Below are 21,612 nucleotides of genomic sequence, written 5' to 3' on the forward strand. Positions count from 1 at the left end.
CTTATTCCATTAAAAATATGTAGACGTTGTTCACTTGTCTTCTGATAGTTAATATAATAGAAACAAGGAGTAAGCCTTCCAATTTTTCTACCTAGATGTCCGAAGAATTTTTTTACTACGTTTCCCCAGAACATTAACATTTCTGTTAATTTTGTTAATGAAGTTGTTCTTGTTGTTCAGTCACTAAGTCATATTTGACTCTTTGTTACCCCAATGACTGCAGCACACCAGGCTCCCCTGTCCTTCACTGTCTCCCAGAGTTTGCCCAGATTCATATCCACTGAGTCAGTGATGCTATCTAACTATCTCTTCCTCTGCCAATCCCTTCTCCTTTGGCCTTCAATCTTTCCAATCATCAGGGTCTTTTCCAAAGAGTCGGCTCTTTGCATCAAGTGGCCAAAGTATTACAGCTTCAGCCTCAACATCAGCCCTTCCAATGAACATTCAGGTTGATTTCCTTTAGGATTGACTGGTTTGATCTCTTTAGTGAAGACACCTTAATGGAACAAAGCCTTTTAAATCTGCCCAATTAGTAAAAATCTTAAGTTTTTATCTTATATTAATTACTGCTTTAGAGTGCCACTTATTTTTCTTTTTAATAAATACCATTTACTTGTTGGTCCTTTATTTTTATTTTTCTTTCATTTTCTTTTCCCCCAGATTTAAGAGAGTTTTGCAGGTGTTTTCCAGATGACTGACTTTTGGATTCAATGTTAATTATGATTATCTTCAGTGAAGTATTCTATATTTGTTTTTTTCCCCCATGTATTTTACCTAGTTCCTGTTATAGTTAGGACAGATACTTATTTGAAAGTACTGAGGAGACAAACATAGTGAATTAAGAACTTGAGCTCTGGAGTAAGACTGCTTGGAACTGAATCCATCTCAGCTACTTACCAGGTAGTTGACCTGAGGAATTCCATTTTACCACTCATGCCTCAATTTCATTATTTATATAGGAGGGATAACAATGGTACCTACCCTATTGAATTTTTGTAAAGATTAAGGGAGTGAATACAAATAAGGCCTCTAGGTCAGTACTTAGCACACAATGATGTACAAAAGGGAGCTAGCTGTAACGACTACAAAGAAATTTTTGAAAGCAGCCTGTCATAGTCCTAGGAACAATTTTTTTCCATATGTTATCTTTTTGTTCCTTCAAAGATAAGGAGTCACTGTGAATTACTTGCCATGAGAGATCTGTAATACCACATTTCTGTCCCCTCAATCATCCACTATTGTCAGTATGAACTTGGACAGAAGCTTTCCCTTCTCTGAACTACAGCTGAGGTCGGTGTGCATAGACCCTGCCTACAATGTGTTTTTTTTTTTTTTTCTAGATAAGATGCAACACAGGATACTTATGCTGCATTTTTTTTTTCTGCTTAAGAACAGGCATTGTAGCATCCTGAATATGACAATCTCTTCTCTTCATAAATCCATTCCGTTGAGCAATTTAGTTTCCACCTTCTTTCCCACTCTCTGTGCTGCTGTAGTAATGAAAATAAAATCCCTAACCTCACCCCCAACAAATTCTGAATGATGAGCTTATGAGAAATTGCACCCACTTCAGACCTGAGTGCATGGGTTCCTCTTATTTCTAGCAACACTACACACAATGTCTTTGGCTTCTTGACTAATAACATAAGACATCCCTAGTTTGCACAGAATAATTACTCTCACTTTGAAGAGTCTATTAAATCTAAATTAGTGACAGGTAATATTCACTTAATCTTTAACAATCTTCAGAAATATAAATTAAGATTTATTCTCTAACATGGAAGCTTCTACTTATAAGTCACTAACATAATCAATCATGCACAATGGTATTTCAAACAATATAGCTTTATAACAAAAATCTGTTCAACATTATCAAAAATGTAAAGAAGAAGAAAAAACTTCTATAATCTCAAAAGGTTTTGGGATTTGATCTTTTTACTTATTTTTTAAAAAGAGTTGAAAATAATCAAAATTTAAATAAATTGTTTCAATACAGGCAGACTCGATTATTCTGACAGAAGTCACCCTGATTATAGCAGGCCTTTCTAGCTACATAGGGTTGTCGCCTTAGACAACAGAAGTCGTCTACAGCTTTTGGATCAGCATGGCAGAAGCACCTCCTCCTCCGTTGCAAATACTGGCAAGACCATATTCTCCTTGCTTCAATGCATGAGCCAAATGGACGACAATTCTGGCTCCAGACATCCTAGGATTAAGAAAGCATTTTGGTACTTTAATGGTTTATAGACTGTGTGAATAACCAAATTAGCCATGACTTATAGCTGAATTTAACTACTTTAACTTGGGAGACTTGTTTCAAGAATGGTTACAGCTTTTTTTTTTTTTTGCCACTCTGAGCAGCATGTGGGAGCTTGGTTTCCCAATCAGGGATTGAGCCCTACCCATGGCAGTGGAAGTGCAGAGTCTTAAACAGTGGACAGCCAGGGAAGCCCCACAAAAGCCCAAACATAATCTTCAATCTTAAATTATCTTCTTCAGCATAAAACAACATTAGTTTTCAAGCAACAGGTGTGACAGATCTCTGTGTTCAGAGGGGATCCTATCAGAAATGGTATTTGGCTTATGAAGGATGAGAAGGAAGAAAAAACGGTAAACCAAGAGCAACAGGCATTATCACGAAGCAGTTTAAATTTAGAGAGAAACACAAAGATAGCCATTAACCTAGCTTTCTTTTTCTTTATGATTTTACCTACCCAATTGGATGTCCAAGAGAAACAGCTCCTCCGTTGATATTCACTTTTTGGGGATCCATCTCTAGCATTTTAATGTTTGCTAGTACGACCACACTAAAGGCTTCATTTACTTCCCACATAGTAATATCTTCTTTTTTCAAACCTGCATCTTTAAGAACCTGAATTTGAAAAAAATAAAGATTATGTTCAGATAATTAAGTCAAAACCTACTTTATCTTCTCAAAATTCTGCAATTTTCGTTTGTGTCTCCCTTGCTCCCAGCAGTAGAAGTGTGGAATCTGACCACTGGATCACCAGGAAATTCCTTAATTTCTCATCTTTATTTGCATTGTCATATTTCTATTTTGAAAAGAGAAAACAATTTTCTTAACCATTCCATCGATCTTGAACATTCCATGGAAAAGAACACATAGTCTTTATTTGGGGGTACATACTTGACATGTACTCTTAAGATCTACTTTACTGATTATATGTTCCTTAGTTCTAGGTTCTTTATCTGTCAAAGAGAGAGGTGTATTGTGTGTGTGTGTGTGTGTGTGTGTGTGTATGCTCAGTCACTCAGTCGTGTCCAACTCTGCGAACCCATGGACTGTAGCCCACCAGACTCCTCTGTCCATGGGATTCTCCAGGCAGGAAAGCTGGAGTGTGTTGCCATTTCCTACTCCAGGGGATCTTCCCAACCCAGGGACCAAACCTATGACTCTTGTGTCTCCTGAACTGGCAGGAGGATTTTTTACCACTGTACCACCTGTGAAGCCCTTACCTGTCAAAAGAGTTCCATTAATCTCTAATAATTTTTCATTGCATCCCCTAGAGTTTCTGCCTTATAAAAGGTTCCATTGGGTTATGTGGGGCACAGTTATTCAGAGCTATTGTGTCTTCATTGTGAATGATTTATTTAAAATCTTATTATGATTTCTTGTTCTGATAGTTCCTCAGCTATTGCAGATGTTATCTTTATGCTTTTATCTTTATAAAATATTGCTAGAGCCCTTTATCTTTAGAACTTTTTTGTTCTGAGCAACAAAAAAATTAACATGAAACTTTCCCTCCTCCTTGCTTTATTCTAACAGCAGGCTCAGGTAGTTTTCAAAGCTGTAGAGCTCAAACAGCTTCCCCTAGTTTCAACAACATGAGATAAAACAGGTACCTAAGTGCAACCACTTTTTTCACTCTCAGAATCTAGCTGAGAACTATTTATCACCCCTCCTTTCCAGTGTGATGCATTCACTTTCAGAAGCTGTTTAACTGTGTGGTTTTCTGAGGTCTGCCACCTCTGGACAGAGCGTCATCACTCCCTGTTGTTCCTTATCCTTTGCTATCCTATTCCCCTCTGGTGTTTTTTTCTCTTTAAATCTGGATGTTACCCCCAGAAGTTCTCTCTCAGGGTGTGGCCTTCTACTTCTGAAAAGGAATATTTGCTGCAGTCTTCTGAAATCCCTTAACCCCTAAACCAAAAAAACACTCTTGTCTTTTCATGTGACCCCTTAGCAACTTCCCACAAAGACTCAAACTGACAATTTGGAGTAGAGTTCTTGCTATCTGTAGTTTTACTCTAACACCAGCTACCAGCAGTTCCCCTCTTAGAAGACTGCTCCTTCTAAATAATGAGTATCTGCTTTGAATTCTAGAACCCTGGACTCTCAACGTTCCCCTTTCTCTGCCATACCAACTTCCCACTTTGTGGTTACCATTCTTGGTGTGTGAGTTCAGCATAAGGAATTCAATTATATAGTTTTTATCTGCTCCACTGAAGACATAGTTTGTGTGTTGCTCTTTTACTTTTGTTGTTATCCTTGTTGCTTTCATTGTTTTCTTCAGGAGAAGTGAGATTTGAAACTAAGCTACTGCTATGCTTTGGCAGATGAATAACACTTAAAATCTAAAACATGCAACCTTGGTATAAGCAAAAGCAGAAATTGGCAGAATGAGATATGATCTATTATTTTGTTCTCACCTTAGGAACAGCATATGCAGGCGCAAGTGGAAAATCAATAGGTTCTACAGCAGCATCAGCAAATGCTTTATATATATACAAAAAAAGGTCATTAAAATCTTTTTTACAAGTACCCAAAGCTATATCTAACAACTTATATAAATGCAAAGATTCAAGTTTCCTAACCTTTTAAAATATTTAAATTTGTTTGTGCCTTTTCTAAGATTCTGTACTTTATAAAATTATACCAATCATCTAAGCCATTGATTTTCACACACAGGAAGTTAAGAGGGAATTGCCTCCCAGGACACTGGCATTATCTAGAGATACTTTTGGTTCTTGCAACAGGTGGAATGCCACTTATTGTAGTATCTAGTGGGCAGAAGATGCTGCCAACTAGATGCTGTTAAAAATCCTACAATGCATAGAACAGGCCCAAAACACAATTATTTGTTTTGCTGAGGTTAAGAAACCATGATCTAAACAAAACGGTATCTGTTTAACTCCTTATGAAGAAGGCAAGGCAGACTTTACAGCTACAAATATGCTTAAAGAGACTGAGGAAATGCTGAGACCACATAGTTAATAATAAATGCCAGTACTATTACATTTTTCATACTCCTAAGCTCATATTCTTTTTATTTTAACTGACAATGCCAGAGGAAAACATGTACCTTGTACTCTCCCACACATCATCCAGAAGAAAAAGATTTTTGAAAACTTTCTCTTATATAAATTAAATCATAACAAAAATATTAAAGGAGATTCTATCTCAATTAAAATGTGTACTAAATTATGTCAAAAAGTAAGACTTACAGATAAAAATCTGTAAGCCAACTTCTATGTATTACTGAGAAAGAATCTCAATATCAAGAAGAGTTTACAGGGGTTTAAGAATAAACAAGGTCAGAACATTTTCTACCTGCTATTCTTGCCAGTGGTTTAACATTGAGCCTCTTAGCTGCATCTGCAGTCATCAGAACCACAGCAGCTGCTCCATCATTCAGTGTGCTGGCATTGGCAGCTGTTACTGTACCTGAAAGTATCAATGAGCATGACATCAGAACATTCTTTCACACTGAATTCACTTGGGTCAATTTAACAAATTCCTACAGAATACTGACTGGGTTGCTGGATGCATGAAGATATGGATGGAGATAAGTCCTGCCCTCAGGAAACATACATAACTAAACGTGTAAGTGTACATAACACAGTGCAAGTAAGTATGTCTTTTTATGTTAGTTTTTTGTATTTATTCAAAGCTAGCTCAAAATGCATACATAACGGCACTGGATGCTGCTGCTAAGTCACTTCAGTCGTGTCTGACTCTGCGCGACCCAGTGGACGGCAGCTCAGCAGGCTCCCCCGTCCCTGGGATTCTCCAGGCAAGAACACTGGAGTGGGTTGCCATTTCCTTCTCCAATGCATGAAAGTGAAAAGTGAAAGGGAAGTCGCTCAGTCGTGTCCGACTCTGAGCAACCCCATGGACTGCAGCCTTCCAGGCTCCTCCATCCATGGGATTTTCCAGGCAAGAGTACTGGAGTGGGGTGCCATTGCCTTGATTCTGGTTTATAATTCATCAAAGATAAGGACCACTTCATGTTTTTCCTAACTCTACATCTTCCCTTATCCACAAAAGAGCAGACACTCATCCCATTTTGCAAATCAGTGTCAAAATCAGATATTTCTTCTTCTCTACAATCACTTGAAGTTAAATGAATACTAAAAATCACTAAGCTATACATTTTAAACAGGAGAATTTTATGGTATACAAATTATATGTCAATTAACCTGTCTCCTTATAAATACCAATGAAGATATTACTATAGACTGCTGCCAAAATTATAAAAATATACTTTGGCAATATAATTTTTTTTTAGCCAAGCCATGAGACTTGTGGGATCTTAGTTTCTGACCAGGGATTGAACCCATGTCCCCAGCAGTGGAAGCACAGAGTCCTAACTACTGTACTGACAGAAAATTCCTTATAATATAAACTTGTGAGAAAATTCGTTACAATATTAAAAAAAAACAACAAACACTGATCCACTCCTATAGCTTGCATTGAGAAACTCAGTCAGAAAAGGGGAAAAAAGTTACTTCAGATTATTATCACAGCTATATACAGCCAATTTTAAAAGCAGAAGTGACCTTTTCTCCTCGAAGGATTTAGAACCCTGGGACCCCATTTAGATAAACATTCAACATTTATTTATTGAGGACTAGAGATAACAACAGTAAAAAAAGAGCTATCAGCTTAGTTCTCCAGAGGCTTATAGACATTTAACATAATATGTAAACTTGACTTTCATATCACAAAAAAACTTTCAAGATGAAATGCAAATGAAAAACTGAATTATACAGTCATCTACAATCTGTTCCAGAGGCTATATATAAATATTAAAAGTATTAACTGTATATAAAATAGATAACTAATAACCTACTGTATAGCACAAGAACCTCTACTTAATACTCTGTAATGACTTAAATGGGAATAGAATCTAAAAATGAATATATATATATATATATATATAAACTGATTCACTTTGTTGTACAGCAAAAACTACTACAACACTGTAAATCAACTATACTTCAATAAAAAATAATTTTTAAAAACTTCAAACACACATACACAAAAACAAAGTATTAATTATTAAACAATTTAAAATATACCTTGGATAAATAAATGTTTTGTTAATTTCATTTGAGCCTGATACACTGAAAATGTTAAATAACATCAAGGTGTTTTCTAGAATTACTTTTTAAAAATCCTTAGGCAAAAAAAAAAGAAAAAAGAAAAAAAATCCTTAGGCAGTTCTACAACTAGATATGGTATACTGTCACTTTTTTTTTCATATGCTTCATTTCTTAATACTAACCATTTTCTCTTTGGAAAACTGTCTTCAGCTTTGGAATTTTGCTAAAATCAACACGTTTATATTCTTCATCTTCTTTCACCACTACATCTGGTTTACCTAAAACAAAAATCTTTTAAATTAAGTCATCTTTGCAGTAAAGACAATAATGACCTGCTCAGTAAGAAACGGTGCAAAAGGTGCCTGATAGTCTCTGCTTCCCTTTGTGCGCCCACATACCTTATACCATCCCAAGTAAATTCCACTCAAGAATCTACCATCTGTAATTTGTTAGTATCTTCAAGAAGAGTTTATTAAGTAGCTTGATGCAATTTAAATCTTCTATTCAGCCACATCCCACTGTCTTCTCTCTTGAGCTCATTCTCTATCACAGACATTCTTCTAACCCCACGGGAAGACGTCCAATGTAGACGCAGGCTGGGTAAGTTTGGTTAAGTTTGGGTCTTCCATCATTCTCATCACAGTAATTATGTCTAGAATGGAAATGTAACCTAAACCAAGTTAATGTGTCTATACTGTGGATGTATTCTGCTGCAGTTGGTGAGAAAGTATCTTTCCTCTGTGACTGAGAGCCCTACAGATGGACTCTGGAGATGGAGGCAGCAGTGGAGGAAGCTGAGAGCACAAAAGCAGCACTGAGAAGCCAAGACAGCATGTCCTAATGGTGCTGCCCATTCTCTTCCAATCCCTGAAGTTCCCAGTGCTGACTGGTTGCTGCCATACATCTTTCAGTTCTGGGACAAACACCCAACTAGCCTTCTAGTAAATACCCCCTTTTTACTTCATGTGTTCAACAGTCTATCAGTTATATTAGAAAGCGTTCTAATAAATATATTTCTCAAAAAAATATGCATAGTGGAATTTGCAATTGAGTTGGAATCAGATATTAAATTGGGTTTAATTATCTCTGAACTAGCAACATTTCCCTTTACTAATTTAGTAGCAGCAGTGTCAGTGTTTTCAGTTGAAATTTAAAAAGTACCAATTTAAAACTTAAACATAAAAAGTTTAGCAACAACAACAACAACAAAAAAAGTTTAGCAACATGTAAAGTCTATTAAAAATTAAAATCTATCTTGGAACATAATCCTTCAACCTTTTACTGTAATTGTGACAGGAACAACTTCATTTCCAAATCTTCCAGCTTCCCATGCTGCTTTACTTCTGGTATAGGAATTAAGAGCATAAGTATCCTGTTCCTCTCGTGTAATATTCAGCTTCTTTGCGGTATTTTCAGCACAGTTGCCCTGATAAAGTTGGAATTTTTAAAGAATCTAAGTAACTCTGCAAAACTTATAAAACATTTGCTTTTTATAACATAAAACAGTGGTTAGCAGTTAAATTTAGTTCTTAAAATATACTTCTTTCTGTACTCAGTAACTCTCTCACTCACATCTCAGCTACTTGAATTAGCCCAGAAGTTGCTATTTTGAGGAGAAATAATTAAACAGTTATGGTATCCATTATTAGAAGTCAGAAAATGCACTATGTCAGTGTGGGGCAATTTATTAAAACATTGAGCCAAACTGATATAATAAGCATAGAAAAACATTTTCCTAAAATGAATGGCTAAATCAACATATTTATATCCTTCAGTTTCTGAAAACAAAAACAAAAACATTTTTAACCAAGCAGTATTATGTATAGATGGCATTTCTCCACTAAAAAGCAATAATTACCATATGAATTTTATTGTAGACATCAGTTAGTCCATCTTTTACAATCAAATCTTCAAGCTTTACCCCACCATATGGTGTTGCTCCTCTGTTCATTACATAGGGGACATTGGACATGCTCTCCATGCCACCTGCCACCATCACGTCCTGCTCAGCAACACATAAAAACCCAGGGTTAATTCAAATGGTACCACTGACTTTTGAACACCATAGTTAGGAACATCAACCCTCCACACTTGATAATCTGGGTGCAACTTCACAGTTGGCCCTTCTTATCCACAGTTCTAGATCCACAGACTCAACTGCAGTACGTATTTATTGAAAAAAAAATTGTGCATTAAGTGGACCCAGACACTTCAAATCTACGTTCATGGATCAACTGTAGTTGCAAATCCATTATACCCTTTACACAGCAACAAGGATTCTACATGAACTTTATGAAACATTGCTATACAGTCAATATAAGAAGTACCCTCTTGATTCTGGTAAAACGAAATGGTCTGAAATGTGTAATGATAATTAAGATCAGAATCAGACAGTAATAAGAATCTTTAATGTAAAACCATCTTCTGAAATTCTTCTAAATCCTTCATTTCACTGACACTGCCAAAAATATAATCTCAGTTCTCAGAAATAATCCTACTTCCTTGATTGTGATCCTCCTCATCAACTCTTTCCAAACAGCTATAATAACTTTCTAACTTGGTCATCTGACAGAAAGCCTTTCCTTGCATCCAAGTGTCATCTACACTCATCTGAGTCATTCTGGCTAGACTAAATCTGGTCATTCCACTCTGTAAAGGACTCCCCAGCATAGTATATAAGACTCTTTACAATCTGACTTTTCACTCCCTTTCCAGTCTCATGCCTGGACCTACACGAGTGGAGGTCATACAGAATTGTTTAAAGGTCTTCAAACAGACCTCCCTGGTGGTCCAGCAGTTAAGATTCTGCACTTCCACGGTAGGGAGAATGGGCTCAATCCCTGGTTGTGGAAATAAGATCTCACATGCCGTAAGGCCAAGAAGAAAAAAAAAAAAAAAAATCAAGGTCTTCAAAGATACCATGCTAATTCACACACCTCTGCACTTCTGACCTATTCACCAACAAGAAAAACACTGTCATTTCCTTTAAAACTAATGAAGACACAGCCCCTTCAACCCAACAAATCAGTTGTCAGCCACTTTCCCTGACTACCTATTTCTATCCCTTTTTTTCCCCCCATCCGTTTTTGGAATAGTCTCCCTTCCTTCTTTCGTGTTCCCCAATTATTGTGTATTCCTTTTATTAATAATATTACACAGTATTGTAGCTATATTTATATGTCAAACCTTTTCACTAAACTAGTGAGGCCTTTCTGGCTCCTCTGAGGCCAGAAACTTTGTCATATCTATTTTTATGTAACTAGTGCCTGGCATATATAGAAGTTTAGTAAATATTAATCAACCAACCTGTAATTACAGATCAACAAGAGAAAATTCATTTGCATTACAAAGGCTAATTTGAAACAAAGTTTAATATAAAAGATAAATGTAAACATAAAATTAAAACTAACGTTATATTCTCACAATCTTTAATTAGGAATAAAGACAAACAGAAACTCCGTACCAAAGAAACCTAAATATTTTGCCTATTTTGAAATATGGAGAGTCTCAAATAGTTCTCATATAAGTTTTATTCTGTTATCCTGAAATACTGAGTATTTCCTGGGGATGATGAAAATAAGTGATGGAAATCGTTATCAGTTCTACAGTCTTAAATAAAATTGATCATTAGATAATATTCAAAATAAGGCAATTCCTAATATTCCTCTAAGTCAGATAATTTTAAAAATATAGATATGAATCAAGAATATTAACTAAAAGCATTTGCTAGAGAACCACAAAAGAATCAACTGAGACAAAATTATTCTTGTCATTCAGTTTTCAAACACCTAACAATCTCATGAGCATTTTCACCCACTGGTTTGACTAGGGTTTGGTTTGGTAATACCTGATGTCAGTGTTACCTTATTATAAGCAAACAAGCTCTCACAACCTTTGGACAATATGTAACTGGTATAACTTTTTTATGGAAAGTATTTGCAAATATCCAAATTTTGAAATCTGTGACTCTGAAATTCTCCTCTTACGAATTTTTCCAAAAGAAAGACCTACACATGATAAGATTTTTTTAAATGTTTTATTCACCTGTCTCCAGTGAATGTCCACATGTAATTCCTCAGCTGATGACAGGCAATGCTAGGATTTGAAATTAGTCTGGCTCCAGACTTTCCGTTCTTAACCACTACATTATAATGTTTAGTATAGTGAATTAAGAGTTGATTTAAGTATTTATAAGTACACAAAGATACACGCATAGGGGTACTCTCTGGAGCATTATTTAAAACAGAGAAGAACTGGAGACAACCTAGATATCCATTCAATAAGGACCCCCAGAATATATTATACTTGTTCAGTTCAGTAGAATACTATCTCAGGTGCTGATAAAGAAAGATCTCCAAGATATTACATGAGGCACAGAATCTAAGCAACTTGCCCAAAGTTTCTCTGCTCTTAGGTGGCAGAATATACAAGAAAGTGATGAATAAATTAGACACTTAGAGCAGGGTAAGAAGAAAGATTTTTCATTTTATAATTTTCTAAACCGTTTCAGTTTTTAGCATACGTATCAGGTATCACTCTTTTTTTCCCCCTCTGCCTTGCCTTACAACTGGAAACAAAGCAAGGGACAAGTAATAGCAAGGGTATGCAAAACTGTGATTCTTATATATATACAAGAAATAATCTGCAGACACCTCACAACTGGTTTTTACCTTGGTGTATTATGCCCTGATAGGCCAGAATGCACTACACAGGGATAGGGACACCTGTTTTCTAATGTAAGCCCTGTAACTATGTTTGTAGTCATCTCAACCTCTTTCTTCAACTGAAAAAAGGGCTTGGATCTGATAAACTCTTAGTTCTGAGTCTAGGTCTAGTCTCCTGATGCAACATATTATTTGCTGAGCAGCCTGTCTCTTGCCCAGTCTCAAACAAAATCAAAATCATCAAGGCCAATAGAAAGCCGCACAATTTTACAGCCAAACCTGGACATGAGGCACTACAAATCAATCATCAATTCTGGGCTCAATCAATGATTTGATCCCCAGGGTAAGCACCTTATTCTCATTTATAATGAAAGCCCTTCTCAATCTAGCAAATACAACATTTATGATGTCTTAAATCCCCCAGAATCTCTAAGTGAAAGGGGGCACTAAAACATCCTAGCTGGAAACTACTTTTAATACGAGACACTTCAGCTATCAATCTAACCTCTACTTCAAATGGAACTGAAATCCAAACACTCCTCAGTGTCTGAAACAACACAGGAACTGCACTTACGAGAAAGAATTTCACTTCTAAAGTAGGAATATGTTTAGGTTTTTAGTGTTTTCTTAGCACTGCATATTATTTTAATTATAAAGTGGAAAAGAAGGTATTTCTTACCTGATGTCCACACATAAGATTCTGAGAGGCCATCATGATGGCTTTCATTCCTGAGGCACAAACTTTGTTTATAGTGGTACATGGAGTAGAAATAGGTAAGCCTAAAACCAATATAAATCATACTTTTTTTGAAAAACAGATTCTTTTCAAATACAACTATGATAAAGATAGAGCATGTTAAACTGTAATCTGAAACATTTCTTTGGTGAATATAAGTCTATTATGCATTTACAGTCTATTTAAGCTGAAATGACCTCCATTTCGCCATGTCAAACATTCAAGTATAAACGCAAAAATGTATTCCTAGTACCTGCTCCCAGTACTGCTTGCCTTGTAGGGGCCTGTCCTTCACCTCCTTGTAGAACATTGCCCATGTATGCTTCTTTCACTTCTTCTTTTGGAATCCCTTTTTTAAAAAAGCAAGAAGCATTTCCATATTTTATTCAACTCAATAATTAGTAATTACCTAGTAAAGTACATGACATTATATAGCAGGAATGGTTTTTGTCAATTTTGAGTTTTATTACTAACACTGTAGTCCAAGGACTTCTTTTCAAGAGAATTCAAAAATGCATTCATTAATTCATTTCTAAGTGTTATGTATATAGTAAGTGCAAAATAAACATTTGTTCCAATGAATCACTATCCTCTCAACACAAAAAGTAAAGCAACTACTGACCTGCCTTTTCAATGGCTCCCTGAATTGCAATGGAACCAAGTTTAGTGGCTGGCAGAGAGGAAAGACTGCCTAGAAAGGATCCAATGGGTGTTCTTATAGCACTTACTATGACCACTTCCTGGCAAGACAGAAGATGGTAAAAATTATTACATTTAAATATTTCATCAAAATCATCTTTCATAAATAAACATGATTCATAGATACATTATTCAAGAAACAGACTTTTATGAATGTCTAATTATTCATCAAAGATGAAAATCTCAGCATTTGAACAGCACTAAAACCAGTATAATGCTAGCACTTTATGACTTAAAACCTAATAGAAAACTAAGACAAACCAGTCCTAAAATAGGCATGGACCATAAGCATAAGTTTCAATTCTATTACTTAGTCAAAATTTAAGAAATGAATACTTTACCCTTGTGAACTGCGTAATAAACAATCCTAATTAATGGGCTTCCTCACTGAAAGGAAACTCTAGGCTAGGAATTAAGAACCTGCATGCTAGTAGGGGCAACACCGCTTAACTGGGACACAGCCAGAGCCATAATTTCTTTGTATTTTATCTGTTACTTGGCTGCACTGGGTCTTTGCTGCTGCACACAGGCTTGCTCTAATTGTGGTGAATGGGGATACCCTCGGGTTGCAGTGCTGGGCTTCCCACTGCAGTGGCTTCTCTTGTTGCAGAACATGCACTCTAGTGCGTGCGAGCTTCAGTAGTTCTGGCACAGGGGCTGACTTGCCCCACGGCATGTGGAATCTTCCCAGACCAGGGATCAAACCCTTGTCCCCTGCATTGGCAGGTGGATTCTTAACCAGTGGACCACCAGGGAAGTCGCACAGGCATAACTTCTTAAACTATTAATAAAACAACATAAAATTGAAGAAAAAATAGATAAAAACTCTCTTAAACACTGCAAAACACTATTTTAACAATTCTCTCCTTACACTTGCTTTCTACTTTCTCTTAAATACATACATACATACATAATTTATCATAGATAATAAGAGAACCATTTTCTACATTCTGGTTGGAGCTTATTACTAAGTCTTTTTAGGAATCCCTATGAAACAAAGAGAGAACCCTTCAGAAAGCATTAGGTGACCAAGTAATGGTTCTTCTTGTCTAATCTCCAGCTCATTCAGCATCTTTCTTCTAGTATCTTCCATGTGGCCTCTGCAATGTACCAGTACAATATCCAGGGGTCCCCGAGAGTAAAGGAAGAACACTGCCTAATTTTAGAGAAGGCTGTTTACCGTAGACAGTGATTGGGGAAGAAGCAGAAATTATGCAGGGCACTAGATCTAAAAAATTTTATGGTAATAAGGGAGTTTGACTTAATGTTTCAGTAATTAACTATCAAGTTGACACTCACCTATACATGCAGTAAGAATATGCAGTTTTTAATTGACTACATTTCCTTTAAAGCACATTTAAATTTATACTTACATTCAAAGTGGGTTTTGATACATAACTTCGCTCTGCATACCTTATTTCCTGTAATATAAATATCTGTTATGATGTAAAAAGTATTAATCTATATCACTTTATATTACTCAGTAATGGGATTATGGTAATTTCTTTTTTATGCATTATACCATTATTTCTAAATTTTCCAGTTAGCATATATTACTGTTGAAATTTAAATATTACTACTTTTGCAATACTCTTACCTGATTAACTATTCATTGGAAATGTATGTTTTAACTTCTGATAAGTTTATCATATTAAAGTTTCTAATCCTTTAAGTATAAACTTTATAAAATGTAATTTTAAATTAAATCTGAGTTCTAAATTAAGTAAGCCCAAATTGGGCTGCTGCTTATATAACCTACTTATACTAAAAGATTTGAGCATATTATCTGCGACCAAACTTTGAATTAAGTTTCTACTTGTAGTAAACATGCCAGTCATTGTCTTTCCAACTACACCCTTTACTCAGAGAGTCTGGGAGGGACAGCCCTAAGTACCTACAAGGTGATTCCCATCCTCCTCCCACTGGCCAGAGCTGATGGACCAAAAACGGAATGAACTATGCCCCATTTCACAAATGGAATGAACTAAGCTAGCACTCTGAGAAACCTGATCATCTGGAGGATGGGCACTGGAAGTGAAAGGGCCAAGGGGCTAGAGTTAGTTAGCAATGCCATGTAAAAGCAGAGGTTACAGTAAAGAGAAAAGCCATGAGTAACCAGAGAAGCAAGGGAATGTAACATATACACTCAGAAAGGAAGGAAAGACCATGGCATACTACAAAAGACAAAACAAGGTAACCTAGTTAACGATTTTCTAGATAGGCTTCCACACCAAGGCCAGCTTCACTTTATTTCCTAACTTTGGATGTCCAAGAGCTTACCTAGCGTATATCTTCAAATAAGCCACTTTCTACTTAGCTAGTGTGGATATTTTTCCTTGCAATCAAAGAGCCTTTTCTAAACCTCTTTGAAGTTTCTGGTTCTCTTTAACTAAGTTCCCTGGGCCTCTCCACTTTGCCCAGGATCCCATTTCAGTTGCTTTTTCAAAGGTGCCACATCTTCAGTTAACCATTCCCTCTTCCATCATTCATCCCCTTTACTCCTCGACTATTCTGCAAGCACAGTAATAGTCTGGCTCCTCCCAACTAAAAGAATTAAAGACAAACAAACATCTCTTAACCCAGAGTTCCACTGAGCGTTCACCCCATTTCTTAGCTCCTCCATACAAGAGAAGTTCTCCAAGTTATCTAGAATATGTCTCCTGTCATCACCTCCTATTTACTATTCAGTCCACTCAGTCTGGCTTTTATCTATCCTACTGTTGGCTTTGAGCAAGATTAACAATATCTGGATAGCAAAATCCAATAAAGACCTCGGTATGTTCATCTCATCCTCATGGCAACCTGGGACTCACTTTTCTTTCTTGGGAAACACCCACAGTGGTTAAGAGCCTGGGTTTACCAGCTAAGTTTTCCCTTTTCTTTTTTTTTTTAATTGGTAGAAAATTACTTAAAGATATGTGTTGGTTACTGTCATATAACCATGCAAATCTGTCACAATTACATATATATGAGTGAGTCTCTTGAGTCTGCCTCACTTCAGTCACTCAGTTATGTCTGACTCTTTGAGACCCCACGGACTATAGCACACCAGGCTTCCCTGTCCATCACTAACTCCTGGAGCTTGCTCAAACTCGTGTCCATCGAGTCGGTGATGCCATGCAACCATCTCATCCTCTGTCGTCCCCTTCTCCTCCTACCTTCAATCTTTTCCAGCGTCAGGGTCTTTTCCAATGAGTTAGTTCTTCGCTTCAGGTGGCCAAAGTAATGAAGTTTTAGCTTCAGGATCAGTCTTTCCAATGAATATTCAGGACTGATCTCCTTTAGGATGGGCTGGTTGGATCTCCTTGCAGTCCAAGGGACTCTCAAGAGTCTTCTCCAACATCACAGCTCAAAAGCATCAATTATTCAATGTTCAGCCATCTTTATACTCCAACTCTCATATCCATACATGACTACTGGAAAAACTGTAGCTTTGACTAGACAGATCTTTGTCAGCAAAGTAATGTCTCTGCTTTTTAATATGCTGGCTAGATTTGTCATAGCTTTTCTTCCAAGGAGCAAGAAGTGTTTTAGTTTCATGGCTGCAGTCACCATCTGCAGTGATTTTGGAGCCCCAAAAAATAAAGTCTGTGACTGTTTCCATTGTTTCCCCATCTATTTGCCATGAAGTGATGGGACAGGATGCCATGATCTTAGTTTTTTGAATGTTGAGTTTTAAGCTAGCTTTTTCACTCTTCTCTTTCACTTTCATCAAAAGGCTCTTCAGTTCCTCTTCACTTTCTGCCATAAGGGTGGTGCCATCTGCGTATTTGAGGTTACTGATATTTCTCCCGGCAATCTTGATTCCAACTTGTGCTTCATCCAGCCTGGCATTTCACATGATGTACTCTACATATAAGTTAAAAGAGCAGGGTGACAATATACAGCCTTGACATACTCCTTTCCCAATTTGGAACCAGTCCATTGCTCCATGTCCAGTTATAACTGTTGCTTCTTGACCTCCATACAGATTTCTCAGGAGACAGGTAAGGTGGTCTGGTATTTCCATCTCTTGAAGAATTTTCTGCAGTTTGTTGTGATTTACACAATCAAAGGCTTTGGCATAATCAATAAAGCAGAAGTAGATGTGTTTCTGGAATTCTCTTGCTTTTTCTATGATCCAATGGATGTTGGCAATTTGATCTCTGGTTCCTCTCCTTTTCTAAATCCAGCTTGAACATCTGGAATTTTTCAGTTCACATACTGTTGAAGTCTATCTTGGATAATTTTAAGCATGACTTTGCTATCATGTGAGATGAGTGCAATTGTGCTGTAGTTTTAACTTTCTTTGGCATTCCCCTTCTTTGGGACTGGAATGAAAACTGACCTTTTCCAGTCCTGTGGCCACTGCTAAGTTTTCCAAATTTGCTGCCACATTGAGTGCAGCACTTTAACAGCATCATCCTTTAGGATTTGAAATAGCTCAGCTGGAATTCTATCATTTCCATTAGCTTTGTTTGTAATGATGCTCCCTCCCTTGAGTCTCCCTCCCCTCCCCTTATCCCATCCTTCGACAGACTGAGAAACTGAGTATTCTTTAGTGTTAACCTTGGTTTTCTAAAATACTCTGCACAAGTAGTTGTGAGAATGAAATGAGGTAATATGTATAAACCATTACCCAAACCCTTTTTCTTGGCTTCCATCTTAACACAATCTTGTGGTCCACCTCTTATTTCTCTAGTTATTTTCTTCAGCCTCCCTATCATTCCCTTTCCAACCTTTAACTGCTGGAATGTCCCAGGGCTTTGTTCCAGGCCCCTTTTCATTTTCAAACTTAACTGTCTCCATAATCATATCTAGCCCCACGGCTTTAAACAGCAATTATGTCCTGATGATTTCCAAATTTCTATCTCTAGTCTTGACCACTCAATTGACCTCCAGACTCATATATCCAAGTGCCAACTTGATTAGCCTGATTTTACTGTCCAGCACATGGCTCTCAATTGCCACGCTAGAACACTAGTTTCTTTCCAGTATTTCCCACCTGAGGACATCACATCACAATCTGCCCAGGAGCTAAGCCAAAAATCTAAGGACTCACCCTCCATCTAAGCCTAATAGTCAGAGATATTCTATCACAGGTACTGTCAATATTGTGTCTAAAATATACCTAAATTCTTCCACTTTACTTCATCTACACAGCCACCATTTCTTGCCACTATTACAGCCTCTACTTCATTTCCTGCATCCCCGATTTCCCTTCTTCAGTGCATCTAGTTTTTAAAACGTAAATCAGGGAGTTTCCTAGAGGTCCAATGGTTAGAACTTGGCACTTTCACTGCTGTGGCTCAGGTTCAATCCTTGATCAGGGAATTGAGATCCCAAGGGAATTAAGATCCCATAAGCTGCATGGTATGGACCAAAAAGCAAAATCAACATACACACACACACACACACGTGCATGCAAAACATAAATCAGATTGTATCATTCTCCTGGTTAAAATCCTGTGATGGCTTTCCACTGCCCTTGGAATGATATCCAAAGTTTATCCCTTACTCTACAAATTCCTGGCTCTTGGAACTGGAGCTCCTAATGACCTGGATGGTATGATCTGGCTCCTGACTTTCTTTCCATCCATACCACTCTTATTCTGTGCCAGCCACACCAGCCTCCTCTTTGTTCTGAACCCATTTCCACCTCAAGCTCTTTACAGTGTGTCTCCACCACTTAACAATCCTTCTCCAGCTTGCCTTGCCTGGTTCATTTTTGTTCTTCAGATTCGGCTCAAACAACACAACCACACAATACCTCTCCCTGACTACTTTTAAGTCAGCTTCTATTTCAACATGATTATTTCCTCTAAAGCACTTCTCATACTGTGTAAATACAAGGTGTATATATTTATTTTCTCTGCACATAATACAAGAATCCTCTCTTCCACCTTCCTGGCTCACTGTTATATCCTTGTCACTTGGCATAATGCCTAGAGCTCATTAAGTATCCCAGGAATGGCAAAATTATAGTAGGATCAAGACACATGATGAATGAACATGGCCACTTAAATTTTATTTGCATGTCACAATCATCTTTCAAGGACAGCTCATCTGCTCCAAGCACTCTAGAGACCACCCCTGACAATGCAGGCAGGCACTTCAATCTTAGCTTCTGCAGCACACCTATAAGCATGCTCTATTTTCCCGAACATATAATTCCCTCACTAGCCTGACTGTCTCCCTATCAGCCTGTGAGTTTCAAGAAGAGACTAATTTTATTTTTTTATCCCAATGATGACAAGAAACACTTAACAAATAAACAAAGTCTGGTCTTACTAGTACCTCTGAAAAACATTTCAGGTAGGGTAAGTACATTTTGAAGTCAACAAAATGGGATAATGAGTTACAGAATGAGGGCCTGTTTTACATAGGATGGTCAGAAAAGGGCTCTCTGGAGGTGTCACTGGAGCTGAGAAAATGAATATTAAGAGAATCGGCCTGGGAAAAGTCTAGGGAAAGAGCATCTGAGGCATTAGGAAGAACTAGGACAAAGGCCTTGACTTAGGAACAAACGTGACACATGCATAAGTAGAAAAAGTGGACTAGTGTAGTGGGAGCCACATACTCAAGAGAACAGACAGTCTGGCTGAGACTAAAGAAGCAAGCAGTGACCAAACAGGGCCTGAGAAGGAGTCTGGACTCTAGTCTGTATAACAAGAAGCCACTGAAGGCTTTACTATTATAAAAAGACCACTCTGGCTGAAGTGTACAGAATAACTGTAGGAGCGGGAGTAAAAAGGGGAAGGAGACTGGGCAAGAGCTCACGTGGCAAACGCTAGGGAGGTCACAAGTGGGGTGGATACAAACAGATGGATACGGAGCATGTTTTATATACAGAACAAGCTAATGGGTGGGTATCATTATTTTTATTTTACAGGTAAAGAAATGTAAGCACTGGCAGGTCAAGTAACCTGCCTAGACTCACAGAGCCAACAAGGTGCAGACATGGGATTTCAAACCCAAGCAGTATCACCCTATTATGGATATATATGGTTTACATATACATACATATGATATAACGGTCCACTGCAAAAGGGAATGGCAAACCACCACAGCATTCTTGCCTTGAGAACCCCATGAACAGTATGAAAAGGCAAAAAGATAGGACACTGAAAGATGAACTCCCCAGGTCACTAGGTGTCCAATATGCTACTGGAAAAGAGCAGAGAAATAGCCCCAGAAAGAATGAAGAGGCTGAGCCAAAGCAGAAACAACACCCAGTTGTGGATGTGTCTAATGGTGAAAGTAAAATGTGATGCTATAAGAACAATATTGCATAGGAACCTGGAATGCTGGGTCCATGAATCAGTGTAAATTGGAAGTGGTCAAACAGGAGATGGCAACAGTGAACATCAGCATTTTAGCAATCAGTGAACTAAAATGGACCAGAATGGGAGAATTTAACTTAGATGACCATTATATCTACTACTGTGGGCAAGAATCCATTAGAAGAAATGGAGTAGCTCTCAACAAGAGTCATAAATGCAGTACTTGGGTGCAATCTCAAATATGACAGAACCATCTCTGTTTATTTCCAAGGCAAACCATTCAATATCACAGTAATCCAGGTCTATGCCCCAACCACTAATGCTGAAGAAGCTGAAGGTCTTCCATGAAAACCTACAAGGTTTTCTAGAAATAACAACAGCAAAAAAAGATGTCCTTTTCATCATAGGGGACTGGATACAAAAGTACAAAGTCAAAAGATATCTAAGGTAACAGGCAAATTTGGCCTTGGAGTACAAAATGAAGTAGGGCAAAGGCTAACAAAGTGTTGCCAAGAGAATGTGCTGGTCATAGCAAACACCCTCTTCCAACAACACAAGAGCAGACTCTATACATGGACATCACCAGATGGCCAGTACCAAATTCAGATTGATTATATTCTTTGTAGTCAAAGATGGAGAAGCTCTATAGTCAGCAAAAACAAGACTGGGAGCTTGACTGTGGCTTAGATCATGAATTCCTTATTGCAAAATTCAGACTTAAATTGAAGAAAGTAGGGAAAACCACTAGGTCATTAAGGTCTGACCTAAATCAAATCCCTTATGATTATACAGCGGAAGGGACAAATAGATTCAAGGGATTAGATCTGATAGACAGAGTGCCTGAAGAACTATGGACAAGGTTCCCGACACTGTAGAAGAGGCAGTGATCAAAACCCACCCCAAA

The 21,612-nt window shown here is 37.4% G+C and overlaps 1 protein-coding gene across 1 annotated transcript in view; it reads right to left on the minus strand.

Moving 5' to 3' along the window:
• Positions 1 to 1,744: 1,744 nt before the first annotated feature.
• ACAT1 (acetyl-CoA acetyltransferase 1) overlaps positions 1,745 to 21,612 on the minus strand; it is a 29,220-nt gene continuing 9,352 nt past the window's right edge. Inside the window, exons 2-12 of the mRNA XM_070384274.1 lie at positions 14,820 to 14,867; positions 13,370 to 13,487; positions 13,001 to 13,096; positions 12,691 to 12,791; positions 9,206 to 9,349; positions 8,623 to 8,773; positions 7,530 to 7,625; positions 5,573 to 5,686; positions 4,672 to 4,736; positions 2,715 to 2,872; positions 1,745 to 2,206 (exon numbers count right to left, since the gene is read on the minus strand). Coding sequence (XP_070240375.1) covers positions 2,086 to 2,206; positions 2,715 to 2,872; positions 4,672 to 4,736; positions 5,573 to 5,686; positions 7,530 to 7,625; positions 8,623 to 8,773; positions 9,206 to 9,349; positions 12,691 to 12,791; positions 13,001 to 13,096; positions 13,370 to 13,487; positions 14,820 to 14,867 — 1,212 coding nt within the window. The 3' untranslated portion in view covers positions 1,745 to 2,085. The remainder of the gene's footprint in view (positions 2,207 to 2,714; positions 2,873 to 4,671; positions 4,737 to 5,572; positions 5,687 to 7,529; positions 7,626 to 8,622; positions 8,774 to 9,205; positions 9,350 to 12,690; positions 12,792 to 13,000; positions 13,097 to 13,369; positions 13,488 to 14,819; positions 14,868 to 21,612) is intronic.

The sequence above is a fragment of the Bos mutus genome, chromosome 15 (genome assembly GCF_027580195.1).
Source record: "Bos mutus isolate GX-2022 chromosome 15, NWIPB_WYAK_1.1, whole genome shotgun sequence".
In the NCBI taxonomy this organism is placed as follows: domain Eukaryota; kingdom Metazoa; phylum Chordata; class Mammalia; order Artiodactyla; family Bovidae; genus Bos; species Bos mutus.